The sequence below is a fragment of the Hyaena hyaena genome, unplaced genomic scaffold (genome assembly GCF_003009895.1).
Source record: "Hyaena hyaena isolate Hyena2069 unplaced genomic scaffold, ASM300989v1 scaffold_4, whole genome shotgun sequence".
NCBI lineage: Eukaryota > Metazoa > Chordata > Mammalia > Carnivora > Hyaenidae > Hyaena > Hyaena hyaena.
Window position 1 is genome coordinate 2506373 of NW_024080636.1, and position 15319 is coordinate 2521691.

Consider the following 15319-nt stretch of genomic DNA (forward strand, 5'->3'; position numbering starts at 1 on the left):
GCTGCTGTGCCCGGACCCCTACGGGAGACCCCAAGCCTTCCACAGGCTCTTCTCCGTTCCTGCAATGCCTTTGCAGCCCCTCACACAGCTCCTATTTATCCTTCATTTTGGAGCCAGACTAATGTGGGTTGGAATTCCTGCTCTAATAGGGCCATTCAGGCTTTCTAGGCCTCAGTTGTCTCATCTGCAGGATGGGCTGCTAGCACCTCTTCAGCAGGGCTGCAGGGAGAAGCCAACCGGCCCCAGATGGAGAAACACAGGAGAACATACAGTCCGGCGGGAGCTTCCCCCGCCGCCGCCGCCACCGTGCTGAGGTGGTGATGGCCGCTATGGGTGCCATCCACAAGCCTCAAAGGCCACATTCCCAAGCCCATTTTGTTTCCATTTCTTCCATGAAGGAGGGTAACCCAAAAAGCAGAGATTCTAGAGAACTATGGACTCCCTGCTGGCACAGATGCCTATGCCAGTACCGGGAGGGGGTCTGGAGGGGAGGGCCCGTGGCTCCTTTGTCTCTCAAGAGGCAGCTCGTGACTCAGGCTCCAGCTGCCTGTGGGAGGGAGGGGGCGCCCTGGCTGAGGTCGCGAGGGAGCGGCATGGGGGAGGGAAGCGGTGCCGGGAGCTGGGGTGTAGCCTCTGGACCCCGCGCACCTTCTCCCTGACCCTCCCCTCCCCCTGCCGCAGGGAGTCGTGCTCCGGACATCACAGCTGGAATTACCTGAACTACCCGCATTAGTCGCCCCTTCAGGACCCTCGAAAGGCCCCAGTGAACAGGCAAATCCGGAGCTGGGCACTAAGGACAGGGCTCAGCGGAGGCCACACAGTGCGTCCACCCACCTGGAACAGGCTGGCCCTGTCCCACCTGCCTGCCGGGTCCTGGACACAATTTTGAGGTCGGCTCCTAGCCCGGGGTTGGGGGGGAGAGCTTTGCCCCCCTCGACATAGACACTTCGCCCCAGAGTCGGGGGCATGTCCTGCATCCAGGGTCTCTCCTGGCACGGAACGCACGCGAGGACGGGAGCCCCGCGGGAGCCCCGCGGGAGCGTGGAGGTGCGGGGTTTGGAGAGGGCGCTGCTCCCCGTGCAGCGGCTCACCAGGCGCCGCCCTTTCTCCCCGGCCTTGAGCCCACGCCTTCTACTTGCCCTGGCCCCGCCCCTGTCCTGCTCCGCTGAGACTTGGGGTCCCCCAGCCCGGCCTCCCTTCCTGGCCCCGCCCTCAGCCCCGCCTCTCGTCCGGGTCCCACCCAGCGCGTCCCCGCAGCTCTGCCCCCGCGCGCGCCGGGCGGCGGCAGTCGAGGGGCCACCTGCTGGACTGACCGCAGGGCTTGCGGAGAGAGACTTTCACCTGCCCCGGAGGGGTCGGCATCTTCCTGGATCCCAGACTCTCTGCAGCTCAAGGGACGGAGGAGACGTTCAGAGGCCCTCTGGGCCCCGGGACCCCTGTAGCGTCTCCAGGGCAGCTCCCCCGCCCTACAGAGTCCCGGGAAAGAGCATGGGCGGGGGACGTGGGCATCTGTGTCTTCCTGGCTCCTCCCTGACCCTCTCTTCGCGTGACCTTGGGTAGTCGGTCCTACCCCACCCCCACCCTTAGCGCCAGGCCGGGACCAGGCAGCTGCGGAGCAGGCACAGATTGGAGGGAGGTCAGATTTCAGCCCTGGGTGAGGAAGAATGTGGCCTGAGCCACCCAGAAAAGAGCACATGGGGGTGAGTCCCCACCCTGTGCCCAGAGGAGCGCCAGGGGGGTCTTGCAGGCTCTCAGAGGGGACGGGACAGGGAAAGGTAAGACACTAAATGGTGAGGCTGGAGAAGCACCTGGGTTCCCTGAGGATGGGTGCCCTTATGTATCAAGAAGATTCTGGCACAGCCTCACCAGGCACTCAGAGGCCATGGTGCCCAACTCTGCAGCCCCTCCCCTTGTGGTTTGCTTCTCCACCCCTTCTGTGCCCTCTCCTCTGTACCTTTGCCTGCACTCCCCTGGGCCAGGAGCGCCCGTTCTCTGCTCCATTCCAGCAGGAAAACTGGGCAAGACTCAGGGCATACCTCCTATGGTCCAAAGAATGCTCTAGATCCTGGATTCGTGACCTCCCTGCTTGGGGCCCTCCCTGTGCTGTCACTGTGTCTCGCTCCATCTCTCCCACTGGACTAGGGCCTGATGGCAGGGCCTGAAGCCGCACTCCACGTATTGCCCAGAACAGCCCTGGCACAGAGCGGGTGTGTTCGGATCTGGCGTGATCCGTGGGGCAGTAAATGGACGAGTGATGGAGTGGTAACTGCTGAGCCTAGAGCCTCAGACCAGCTCTGGGAAACTCGCTTTCCAGGAGAATTTCTGAGGGTTGGGGGCTCTGGGCAGGAAGTGTCTGCACCCCAGGGAAAGGTGGAGATGGAGGCACTCCAGGGTGAAGACCCTACTTGCCACATGACCTCTTTAATCTCGGACAGCTGGTTGGCCCTTGGGCTCCATTTTGAAGATGAGACGGGCTCAGAGTGATGCCACCAGCTTCTAAAGGCAAGGGCTGTGTGGGGCCATCCTTGCTGAGAGGCGGGAGGTAAGGGGTCAAGCCCTTGGCCTCCCCAGCTGGGCCTCCCCACCCCCATCAGGAGCCCAGAGCCCAGGGCTGCTGGGCAGGAAGTGAAAAGTGCCTGCAGGAAGCCCCAGGAGGAACTGAGACTTGAGCCAGCCCCGCCTCCACCTGCCCGGGCCCCTGGGCCCTGGGGACCTCGGGGAAACCAGACCCTCCTTCAGGAAAAACTGGCCAGAAACACAGGCTTGGGGGAGGGGAAGCTGCTTCCCTCGGTTCCCACTCCAACAAGCGGTTTTTCCAAAGTCTGTCTTGGGCCCCTCTTCCAGGAAGAAGAGACCAGCTGGGGAAGAGAAATCTGAGTAGTGATGAAAACAAGACGGAAAGCCTGGAATCGATCTCTGGAGTCCGCACTCGCAAGCAGGGCGCCTGGGCCACCAACCGTCTGGGCAGGCGAGCTGGGCATGGGCAGGAGTGTGGATCTAGCCCAGCTCTTAGTGTGGCTGGGCCAGATCCCTTCATCTCCTGGGCCTCTTTTTTCCTATCTGCAAAATGGGACACCTAATCCCTGTTCACAGACATGAACAGAATTTAGATTTTCAGGAAATCAGATTCTCAGGAAATCGATTCAACCAATAGGGGCCATAAAAAAAAAAAACTTGGGCAAAAACTTATGTCAAGGAGGTACTCCCGCCTCAGCTACAAGAGTAAAAACCAAAATCAACCAAAGGCTTAAGCAGAAAACTTTACAAATACTGAAAGCCTTGTTTGCGAAGTATTTAAAGAGAAAACTCACCAAATATGACAGCCAAAATATGAATTTCTGTGTGTGGAATGCTGATAATTATATAGAGAAGCCACCTCAGGGGCCTGATGTTACTGGGTTATGGGTCACTTCTCCATAGACTCCACCTTGGATTACTCTCCTGAACTTTCCAAAATATCAACAAATCATATGTCTTGATTTTTTTAAGGCTTATTTATTTATTTATTTACTTAGAGAGAGAGACAGAGAAAGCGAGCAGGGGGAGGGCCAGAGAGGAGGGGAGGAGAGAGAGAATCCCAAGCAGGCTCCACGCTGTCAGCATGGAGCCCGATGTGGGGCTCGAACCCATGAACTATGAGATCGTGACCTGAGCAGAAACCAAGAGTCAGACACTTAACCGACTGAGCCACCCAGGCGTCCCTCGATTTTTTTTTCTAATAAAAAAAAACAACAAAACTTTTTTAAGGCAAACAAATACCATGCTCCTCCCCCAAGTGCTGTCATTAAGATCAAATGCAGTAACATCATGAAGGCTCCTTAGAAAGCACTGCCTAGGACAGACAGCCAGAGACTGGAGGCCCCTGGGTGGTGGGGTCCCTTACTGAGGCCTGGGGGAGACTGGTCCCCTCTTTGCCAACCTCTCCCCCTGCCTCTGCTCCTGGTTCTCACCCAAGGAAGCCTGTTTCTTCTGGGCCTCAGTTTCCTCATCTATAACATGGAGGGGGGTGTGGTAAGGACTCTAAGGTTCTTTCCAGTCCTTCCCCTCTGAGGGCCATAAGCCCAGAGGAGCACCCTGCATCCAGCCCCCATTTTTAAGAAATGGAAACCAAGACCAGAGGGGAAGCTGGGGTTTGGCTGGGACACAGTGGTGCCAGAGGTTTGCATGTCTGGACCCCAGAGGGGTTTTACCCACGTGTTTTACCTCCAGGGCCCAGTCCCCGACTGTGATGGAAACGATGAGTGGGAGGTAAGAGCGGCCAGGAGGAACAGCGCAGACGCCCCAGTCCTGAGTTGAAGGGGACGGGATGTCGGGGCCTCCTTCCTACCCTCCTGCCTCCGGCCAGCCACCTGACCTCACCCCAGCCTCCTGGCAGCCCGCGGGGTAGGGGCCCTTGGGATGCATTCAGGGAGGGAGTGGCTAGGAAGACTTCACTGTGGGTGTCAGGGTCCCGGGGGCTCCGGACCATCTTCTGGGCTGAGGAGGGGGTGGGCAGGAAGGGGGGGTGTCTGCCGGGAATGTCAGGGAGAGGTGGGCGGAAAGCATCTGATGCGTGGAACAGAATACGGCCAAGGCCCTCCAGTGAGACAAAATGGTACCCAAAGCCCCGTCTCCTGACTTCTAGTCCATGCTCCTTGTGAGGATGCTAGGCTGTGACAAGGTCCAAGGACTGTCCAGGACAGAATCCGAGTCCGGAGTTCCTAACTCTGTGTAGGAGGGCCGGTAGGAGAGGCAGCGCCTGACCAAGTGTAACGTGCTCCACAGCTAGAGGAGACGGTCTCAGCCCCAGGCCCCAGAGCAAGGGCACTGCTGTCAGAGGAGCAATTCCCCTGGGATGATGGGTGATCCCAGGACCTGGCATAGAATGGCCAAGTGACCCCAGCACCCGGGGCCTAGCTTGAGGAGGGTGGACCAGAGACAGAGGGGAGCTCAAGGGACGTCAGGTCCAGCTGGTTCAAGGCCACGGCCTGCTCTGACTTCTGAACAAAGGAACCTCTTGCAGGCCCTGGGCCTTTCCCTCTGCACAGCTGAGTGTGCCCTAGAGGCAGCTGGGACCCCAGGTGGTCTCTGAGGGACAGGTGAGTTTGCAGTCCAGCCCCAGAGGGGCCAGACACTTCCTCTCACGATGCAAACTGGGGGCTCTGGAAGCTGCTCCCAGGGTGAAAAAGGCATCATAGGTCTTAGAAGACAGGGCCAGGCGCAGGGTTGTCCCTGGGGTACAGATATCCGAGAATTAGCACAATCCAGGCTATTTGTTAAAATCACCTTATATTAAACCCTAAAGCAAACCACTCAGTTGGTTACTCATCACTGCCATTTGCATCAGCTTTAAAGCAGGACAGCTCCGAGAGCAAGTATTAAAGAAATACAACACCCAGCTGTAAATTAAGCATCCTCCCACTCCATCATTTTCCTAGATTCATTCTGGCTTATGGTGGCTTCCCTGCACTTAAAGAAAAACCTCCTACGCAGAGTGCCCCAGCCACTCAAAGGCACGGGAGCTTAGCCACCACCTCCGACGGCTGCCAGAGATGGTCTGGTTTTATGCCACATGCTAACGAGCCGGACGCCATGCCGGCTGAGCCCTGTGGTCTGCGGTCCATGGTTCTGCAGGGTTAGCTGGGAGCGGCCAGGTTCCCAGAAAAGGGGCAGGTGGGCACTGCAGTGAAGAGCCGCATCCAACCTCCAAGCCCCTGGCTGACGTCTCGCAGAGAGGACAGGGGCCGCCTCCTGCCCCCTCCGTCGCTACTGTTGCTCAGGGCCAGTAGTCTTGGTGGTCACCAGCTCAGTGGAGCCCAGCTCTGTGGCTGGCACAGGGACGCTGTGGGCAGGTGGGGTGTTGGCTGGGTCTTCTCTGGGTGGAGGCCAGACAGGAGCTGTGGCATCAAGGGATTTCGGGGGGTGGATGATGACATTGTCCAGGGGCTCTGGTGGGAGGGGGGCAGGAAATGCAAGATCAGGGTTGCATCACAGCCTTTCCCCACCCCTGTTCTGGAAGCTGCACTGGAGGGACACCCTGGACTGAGAGATAAGTCATGAAGCCCCTCTTGCAGGGGTGGGGAGGGGTGGCACGTGATGGGCCCTCAGGACAGGAAGTGCAGAGGGCGCTGGCAAAATGGGGAGAGCAGGCGGAAGGGAGAAGTGTGGGAGCCCTGTGTCTCCTGCTCAGAGGGCCCTGGGAAGCTAGAGCTGTGTCCCTCGCTCAGACTCAGCCTGAGGTCGTCAGAGGCCGCCCTAGTGCCCCGCGCACCGCCCCCCCAAGCCACCCCTCTTCCACACTGCCCGGGGCCCGTCTCCCTCCCACTGCCCCCACTCCCGCAGAACTCACCATGCGGGTGCGGGTGCGGGTCCGGGGCCCCCGGGGCAGCCGCCGCGCGCAGCCGCCGCCGCCGCCACCGCCAGCTCAGCAGGCCCGCCAGGACCAGGGCCAGCGCCAGCCCCAGCAGCGCGGGGGCGCCGAAGAGCAGCGCGGGCAGCGGCAGCGCGGCCTCGGGCTCCGGCTCGGCGGCGGCCCCCGCGCCCACCGACTCCTGCGGCTGCAGCGCCGTCCCGGGCACCAGGCTGCCGAGCCCGGCTGCTGGCGGAGCGGACGGGGAGGGAGAGCAGGGGGCAGAGGGGAGGGACGGCCGGGGAGGGGCAGGGTCGGGAGGAGGCGAGGCTGGGCCAGGGAGGGGAGGGAGGGCCGGGAGGGGTGGACAGGGGAGGGGAAAGAGAGGGGGCGGTGAGGGCCACGTGGTGACCGCTCGTCCCCATCCAGGCCCTTGCTAACAGCCCCCCATCGACCCAGTCCCCACCCCCCACTGCCCCCCTCCCATCCTGGGGCAGGCGGGGGCCATGCCTGGGGCTCTGGCAGGGGTCCGGCGGCGGACCCTCCTCCCCCTCCCTAAGGCTGCGCTGCTGACCAGCTGGCCAAGTGTGTCGACTCTTACCCGGTCCCAGTTCTGGCGTCCGGAGGAGCTTGCAGTCCACGCACTTTCGGACCAGAGGGTCAAAGCACGTGTCCACCGCACACTTGGTGGGGCCCGGCCCCTCCCTGCCCCGCAGGCTCCTGGCGCCTCTCCTCCTGCTGCCCATGCTGCCTGCCGCACCGGGACTGAGTCTGGCCGCAGCAGCCAGGGGAGGAAACCAGGAGGGGCCGCCACCCACTGCGCCCCGCCCTCCTGCCTGCTGGGGTGGGACCACTCTCAGCCAGGGCCCCAAGGCCCCGCACCCCACACCTTCTCTTTCTACCTGTGGTTCCTCCACTCAACCACTCAACCATCACCCCCAGATGCCCACTGGGCGGGCCCTCTGCTGGGCGCTGGGCCGGCGCTGGGGCTCAGATGGGGGCCTTCTCTTGGGGAGCGAAGGATGGTCCCCTGTAGCCAGGACACAGACCTCTGGGTGGCCTCCCCCGTCCTTCTCCCCAAGGCCAGCCACAGCCCCAGACCGTCCCCAGCGCCGTGACCCCCTCACCTCACCTGCCTCATCTTCTGGGGAAACTTCCTGCCCTTCCAGGGCAGTTCTTCGAAGGCAGGGAAAGACTGCTTCACAGCAGCAGCAGACATGGATGGGGGAGGGAGGTGATGAGGAGGTGTTTGCCGGGTAGAGGGAGGCCAAGGGGAGCATGACAGAGGAGGGGCCCAGAGAGTGCTGGGCTAGAGGACTGGGCCGGGCTCTCAACTGAGGGTTAAGGGGCTTTGTTTGGCTGGGCACTGGGGAGCCGTGCAGGGCTTTAAGCAGAGAGTGTCAGAGTCAGATCTGCGTGACAGTGGGGACCCTCTGGCTGGAGTAGAGAGCACAGTCAGGGGAGGGGGAGGGTAGCCGAGGGTTCAAGGACAGACAGCTCAGTCTCCAGATCCTAGGCAGGAGGGAAACTCAGACCAACAGATGAACAGACAGACCAAGACCCAGCGGGTGGCCTGCCCGTCCCAGCTCCTGGTTCCCAGGGCTGCTGTGTGTCCTGGCCTGCTGGCCACTGTGTCTCACTGAGGTCCCTCTGTCTGTCTCTACTCTCCAGTGTTTGGGTTCCCCCCCCCCGCCCCCCGGCTGTCATCCACGTCTCTCTCAGATTGAGTCTCAGACATATAGACAGGCCCCCTCTGCCTTCCTTGACATCTGCTGCCCCTCCCTGGGGACAGGGGTTAGACATGGTGAGCCATCCCAGACCCCTAAGCACTCAGGACTCGGGGAGGGGGGTGCACAGAGGCAGGAGTTACTGTCCAGGGGATGGGGCAAGGGCTTGGGGACAGCAGTAGATCTTTTGCTGTGCAAGGTGGTAGGGAAAGCTTCCGGGCAGAGAGACTGGCCAGGGCAAAGGCAAAGAGAGGTGAGAGGGGATGGGCATGGCCATGGCCTCGGCCTCCGCGGATGCTGAGGAGGAGGGAAGGCAGGTGGGTCTGGCCTCGGCCTCAGGCTCCTGGGCAGTGAGGAGCCCCAGAAGGAGCCTGAGTGCAGGGAGGGATTCTCTGAGCTCTGCTTTAGAAAGGACCCCCTCTCTGGCTGCTGCAGAATTGGTGACAGGATGCCATGGACCAGGGAGGGGAACCACCTGGAAGTTTCCTAGGAGCTGGGAGCCTGGGTGGCTCAGTAGGTTGAGCATCCAACTCTTGATTTCGGCTCAGATCATGATCTCATGGTTTGGGACATCCAGCCGCATGGAGCCTGCTTGGGATTCTCTCTCTCTCTCTCTCTCTCTCTTCCCCTCCCCTGCGCGCTCTCTCTTCTCAAAATAAATTAAACTTTAAACAAATTTTAAATATAAAAATTATAGAAGATGTTTAGGAGCAAAGAGTGATGCTGTGGCGTGAGGGAGCAAGTCTGGTCCCCAGCTTTCTGGCTCAGGGGACCCTGAGGACTCAGCGGACCCCTGAGTTGGCTGGCCCCAGCGCACTGCCTCCCCGTCCCCTGCCCACGGGCCAGCAACTCCAATGCAGGAAGGTGTAGGCGGCAGGGCAGCTGCAAAGGAGAAGTGGGTCTGGGATGGTGGGTGTGGGTGCGAGTGTGGGTGTGTGGTGAGGGGGTGGGGGAGTCAGGGGCCTGGAGAGGAGTGGGGGTGGGGGTGGGGTGGGGCGGAATCCCCACCCCCATCCCAGTCGTGCCTGTTACTAGTTTTTGCCCTCAGGACCGCAGAGCCCTTACATCGGACGGGGCACCTTATTTAAACCTCAGGCCTTCAGGCGGAGAGGATGGGGTCTCGCAGGAACCTGGTGTGAGGACCCCGTCCCCGGGAGAGGGTGGGCCAGTGGGGCCGGTCTGAGTTCACTTCCATGAGCCACTTCTGCACAGGCTGCGTGGACCTCTGTTTCACTGTGGCTGCACTGGCTCCAGCAGAACGCAGGGGAGCTGGCCCTCAGGGGCCCAAGCCAGACAAGAAGAGTGACCGTTTACTCGCTGCCTCCTCTGTGCCCGAACAGAGCACGTGCCCAGGACAAAGCAGGTGACAGCGAGAGGCGTGTGCGATCTGACCCTGGACAAACCTCTTCACTTGCGGCTCCTGAATGGGGAAGGGGTGGGAGGCCTTGAATCTCAACTTTGCAGTTAAGAGAAATTTCCCCAACAGACCAATACGGTAAATATTAGGTTAAATCCTCAACGTAGTCCTTATTTTGGAGTTTACCAATCTCTTAAGTCAAGATTATGAATTTCTTTTTCTTTTTAATTTTGTGGGGGGGGGGCGGGGGCAGAGAATCCCAAGCAGGCTCCATGCTATCAGCACAGAGCCTGATGTGGGGCTCGAACTCATGAATAGTGAGATCATGCCCTGAGCTGAAATCAAGAGTCAGATGCTTAACTGACTGAGCCACCCAGGTGCCCCTAGATTATGAATTTCTTTATTCAAGTCTTCTACATCACTTCTTGAGTGAGGTGACTGAGAGAGGCGTTAATTTCACAAATCAATATGGTTTTTGCAAATTTTTCTTGTTCTTTTGGTCGTTTTTACTTACTCATTTAAGATTTTTATTTTTTAAAAAGTGTTTTCATGTTTATTTATTTATTTTGAGAGAGAAAGAGACAGAGCACAAGCAGGGAAGGAGCAGAGAGAGACACACACACACACACACACAGAATCCCAAGCAGGCTCCGTGCTGTCAGGGCAGAGCCCAATATGGGGCTCAATCTCACAAACCATAAGATCATGACCTGAGCCGAAATCAAGAGCCGAGCTGGGCACTTAACCGACTGAGCCGCTCAGGAGCCCCAAGATTTTTATTTACTTTTAAGTTAATTTACTTATTTAAAAATCTCTGCACCCAACGTGGGGCTTGAACTCACAACCCCAAGATCAAGAGTCACATGCTCCAGTGGCTGAGCCAGCCAGGCGACCCTATAGGTTTTACTTTAAATAATTTGATATCATCACCTCATAGGTACTGAATAGAAAATAAGGGACTTTGTAGCTGAAAAAAAACCTACCTAACCGAATGTCTCTTAAGTGTTCTCACGTTTTCATTCACTGATGCATTGCTTAAAAAAATAATTAATTTGGGGTCAGGGGAAAAAAGGAGTCTCCAATGCTCTTTGTCCCTCAAATTCCCCCCAAAACACCCTCCCAATGGCTCTGACACAGACGATATTATAAAGTCCGTTTTCCAGATGGGGAAACAGGGGCTCCGGGGGGCAAAGGGGTGCCCCAGTGTGAGCAGGGAGCCTGGACAGCGTCTGTGCCCACCCGGCCGTGAAGCGTGGCCGGTGCCCTTCATGCCTCGGGGACGGGGTGGGGGAAAGGAGGAAACTGCCAGCTGGAGTCGAGCGGGGGCAGTCCCCGGGGGGCAGAGACGCCCAGCCCCCTAGATCTCGATGTGAAAGTACTCCGAGACCCAGGATGCGCTCCTTACGTCAAAATTGCTTTTATTTGTAATTCTGTGAGTAATACCTGAACGCGTTCTCATGAAAAAACCCTCAAACAATACAGAAGAGTGTGAGTAAGAAGGGGCATTTCCCTGCTGTCCCCGGAGGGGGCCTGTGGACTTTTTCATCCCGGTCTGCTTTGTGCCTTTTAAATTCTCATGGAGACACCCGCGGAAAAGCCGGGTCCGTGATTCATAAAGGGGGCCACGCGGTGTGAGCTGCTCTGTTGGCTTCTGTGCTCTCCTCGGCCCGGTGGGCTTGCTCGTATCTCGTATTGCGTCGCAGGAGCGGCCGGGGTCCCCAGGGTAGATTCCCTTTGCCTTTCTTGTGTGTTTGGCTCCGACAAACAGGACACTGCCAGAAAGTCCCTCTCCTTGGGGACAGCGGGAAGAATGTGGCCCTGGGCCTCTGGACACTAGGACAAGGGGCAGGAGAGGCAGAGGATCGATACGAAGTCCTCGTGGGGCCGAATAGCCCCCGGCCCTTCTCCCCAACTCCAAGCTGTGCGAGGGCAGTTACACGTCCTCCCATGATGCAGTTAACAAAACCCTTGTCCAGATCTTCACAGGCCCAAGCTGCCGGTCTTCCAGCCCTCATGCCCACCTCCGCACACACGCACACACAGGCACACGCACACACGCACACACATGCGCGCAGTCTAACCCTCCTCGGGGTTGCTGGCCAGGGCAGCCCCGTTCTCACATGGCCCTGAGATGGAGGACACAGCCCTCTAAGGGAGGTCAGAATGGAGACCCCAGCTCATTGGCGTCTCAGCTGCAGGCAGGAGAGTCCCCATCTCCTGGGCGCCAGGCCAGCAGGTGGAAGGCTGCTGTAAGGTAGGGGTGGGGAGGTGAGAGCGCAGGGAGCCTCCCCAAGGGCTGTCCTTCCCTCAGGCCTCATTCAAGGCATCACCCAGGGGGACAAGGGCCGCTGGCTCTGGGCCCCCTTGCAGGCTTTTGGTCCCGTATGAGTGATGCACAGGCCGACTCTGTGGGCAGACACCTCCATTCATTCACCAAGTACGGACTGAGATCCACTACGTCCCAGGCCCTGGTCTAAGTTCTGGGGAGACGGCGGCAACCGCAAAGAATGGTGAAACCATATAGTAGGTAAGGGGCTGACAAGTGCCGGGGAGAAAATTTCAGGAGGGAAGGGTGTCGGGGGTGGGGGGTGATGGGGGAAGACCTACTGAGAACTTGCAGAGGGATGGAGGGGAAATGAACTCCCCCAGGATGTCTGGGGGGGACACACAAGGCCCGGGAACAGCACAGCAACCAGGAAAATGGTGGTGGCCCTTACCGACTGCCCTGCATGAATCCACAGTGCTCGCCTCAACCCTGTAGGGGACGTGGCATCGTGAATAACACTTTACCAAGAGGAAAGCAGGGTTAGAAGGAAGAGGGACGAGCCAGGCAGCCCCTCGGTCCTGAGCCTTGAGGAGCCTGTGGCTGAACACAGCAGAGGATGATCAGGTCCTGGGAGCCCTCTGGGCCTGACTTTGCGGGGCCATCATACAGCCAGACAGGCATCTACTGAGTGTTACCTCCCAGGGACCCCCAAATGCCTTTCGATTTTCTTAAGATGTAAGAGCGCTGCCTCCAAGGCAGGCTGCCTCCTGTCCAGGTCAGGGGCCCTGGGTCAGCCCACCCCCTCCCCCTTCCAGAGCTGGTCCTCAGCAGCCCTCAGGCCACAGGGTCAGGTGGGACTCAGATCTGGGTAGGGCCTGACCACCCATCACCTTGTCCCCACCCTCCACCCCTCTGTCCCTTGAGTCTCCAGGGATTTATGAGAACTCTTTCCACACTGATTCTCCACCAGCATCCTGATGGTCCCAGGGGAGAAGACTGAGGAAAGGTCAGGCCAGCAGGTACTTCGTGGAAAGGGTACCTTTCTGCTGGGGTCCTGTCGGGTAGGCCTGGCCCAGCACCAAGTATGTGGGGGTGGGGCAGGCCCTCATCTCAAGAACTCCCCAGCGCTCCCTTGCCCACCACACCCTTGGGCACAAGCAGCCTGTGGAGGGCATACACCGGGCAAGCACAGCTGAGCCGCACAAGAACCTCAAGAGGCTGTGGGGACGGGAAGACAGGAAGTGAGCTGCCCCAGGTCACACTGCAGGTTGGCCACAGACCCCGAGACAGTGAGACTCGGAGGCTGGGTCCTTTCCCACTGCATCACTTCCCCTCTGTGACCAGGTTGCCCTGTCTGAGCCCCAGTCCCAGGCTGCCCCCGCCTCTGCGCACTGAGGGTGCCATGTTGCAAAGCCCCCTCCTCACTGGGGAGGCTCCCCCTCTTCGGGGAGGAATTTCCAATGGGAAATACCATTAGATCAGGGTCAGAGCGCCCAGGCCTGGGCCATCTCCTCCAGAGGAGAGTGTGAGCTCCCTCCCCAGGGAGGAACAAAAGAAGCTGGGACCTGAACAGGCCCTGCCCCTATGGGAGCCTCAGATGCCTCATCCACACAGCAGGGGCCCAAGCCCCACTCTTTCCTCCGGGTACTCACACAGCACGGACGTGGCAGCTCTCAGGGGGGCAGAAAGGCCTTTCTTCCAGGAGCCTCAGGCCACCCATCCCTTCAGCCCGCCAGCCCGCCCTCTGTAACTGCCTCCAGCCTGCCCACCTTGTGACCGAGGCCAGCCTGAGAGCTCGCACCTTCAAGTCTTATGTTTAAAACAATGGTTTCTCATGCTCAGTCCTGACACTGGCTGGGGGGAAAGGCGTTAATTAGCCTGATCTCGTTCTACAGATAAGGAACCTGAGGCTCCCGGAGGATAAGTGACCTGCCTAAGGTCACGAGATGGGTAAGGAGCCAGGCAGTGTCTCCTGTCTCCCTCCACCGTGGTGATTCCACCGCGGCACCAGGCACCACTGGGGCATAAAGACTGGTTTCCAATCACTTCTCGATGGCACTGCCTCCCGAGCAGAAGTGGCCTCCAGGCAGGGCACGGGGCACAGAGCAGCCACACTCCCCGGGTGGGGGCAGCAGGCCTGGGGGGGGGGGGCTGCTAGCTGCTGGTTGGGAACTGACTGCTCAGCTCTGCCGTGGGGGCAGGGGCGGCCTCTGTTTCCTGGGCCCCGGCCAGGCTCGTGGGAGCCGGCAGCAGTGACAGCGTCGTGCTCCCCCCGGCACTTGGAAGGTTCTCAGATCCTCAGCTGGAGTGCGACGCTGCTTCTCTTGGTAAATGGCACCAGGTGGCAAAGAAAACATGGCACAGAGACCTGATAGAGAGAACGTGCCCCACGCGGGCTGGGGGGAGGCTGAGGGGTATGGGAGGGCCTCCCCTGGTCTCCAACAAAGGGACCGGCTCGCAGAGGCAAGCACGCTGCGTCAACACGGCCTACCTGCCCTGCTTGGACACCGTGCTCTGTTAGCTCCCAAAGGCCCACCCCAACTCCACCTGCTCTCCACACTGCCCTGCGAAGCCCCGGCCTTTATGGCCCGGGCTTTCTCCGCACCTCTGCCAATGCTGCCCGTCCCCGCCCGTCCCCTCCCGTCCCCTCGGAGACCAGCAACCGCTTTTACCTCTCATCGCGGCCTCTTCCTTCAACCCTGGACGCAGCCACCTCAGCACAGAAGCCGGCCTGCCTCCCCCGACGCCGAGGAGCCCCTGGAGCGGGCGGTGGGTGCGTTGGGAGGCAGCGCGCCTCCCCCCGCCCCCCCCCAGCAGGCTGTCCCTGTGCTAACTGGCACCCGGCAGTCCTGTCCTGAGGTGCAGACCCCCACCCAAGGGAGCGGCTTGTAAGACACTGCCCTTCCCCACAGCTGCTTTCTCGGGCACAAGGCCTGTGCGCCCGCTTCTGTGCCGCCAGTCGGGGTCTGCCCAGCAGAAGTGCCGGAACCTTCGTTCGACCGTGAGGCATGGAAGAAAACTCCTGGAAGGAAAAAGATGGGGCCGGAGATCGGCTGCCCGAAGGGCCCTGTGACAGGCACACACCTCTGGTGGCAGCGGTGCTACTTTTGTCGGCTGAAGCAGGGAAACCCGGTCCACCTCGCAGGTCTGTCGGGGGACATGGGAGCGGTGGTGCGAGGAGACTGGAACATGTGCTGTCCTGCTGTGTCACAGACACTGGGACCCTGACCGGAATCTATGCGGCTGAGGTTCTCAGGGGGGCCCGCAGGGCGGCCCCAAATCAGCCGGTGTCTGGCTGCCCCGCCCTACTAAGCACCAGGGTGTGGTGCGGGCCCAGCTCTGGCAGAAGCCCATGGAGAGAAGGGCAGGCCCTGTCCTCATGGCGACCACCGTTTGGCTCAAGTCGGCCCCGTTTCATGAAGAGCATGAGCTCGGGCTGTGGTGGTGACGGCCCTGCCCAGGGCGCCAGGCGGGGCATGAAGGGGCCCCAGCACAGGCGGGCAGGGTGGAGGTGGGGGGAGCCATCACGGTCCCAGGGAGCCCACACCCGTCTCTCCTCCTGAGGTCTCGTCCACCAGCCCCACTTTGCCCCCAAGCTCCCGTGTGCCCAGCTGGCCACCAGGGAGTGGCAGGAGACCCAG

The 15319-nt window shown here is 60.1% G+C and overlaps 1 protein-coding gene across 5 annotated transcripts; it reads right to left on the reverse strand.

The window, feature by feature from the left end:
- Positions 1–3672: 3672 nt before the first annotated feature.
- Positions 3673–7080, reverse strand: TNFRSF13C (TNF receptor superfamily member 13C). Of its 5 annotated transcripts, XR_005528829.1 has the most exons (4): positions 6930–7080; positions 6329–6658; positions 5684–5927; positions 5156–5211 (listed from the first exon to the last, which is right to left on the reverse strand). XR_005528829.1 is itself a non-coding variant. In XM_039234709.1 (3 exons), the coding sequence occupies exons 1-3, from the start codon at positions 7072–7074 to the stop codon at positions 5039–5041; spliced, it is 648 nt and encodes a 215-aa protein (XP_039090640.1). In that variant the 5' UTR covers positions 7075–7080; the 3' UTR covers positions 3673–5038. The 5 variants fall into 5 exon arrangements, 4 of the variants coding, with proteins under 4 accessions (XP_039090640.1, XP_039090658.1, XP_039090649.1 ...); XM_039234709.1 differs by lacking the exon at positions 5684–5927 and having other exon boundaries at positions 3673–5211; XM_039234727.1 differs by having other exon boundaries at positions 5120–5927; positions 6329–6574.
- Positions 7081–15319: the final 8239 nt, after the last annotated feature.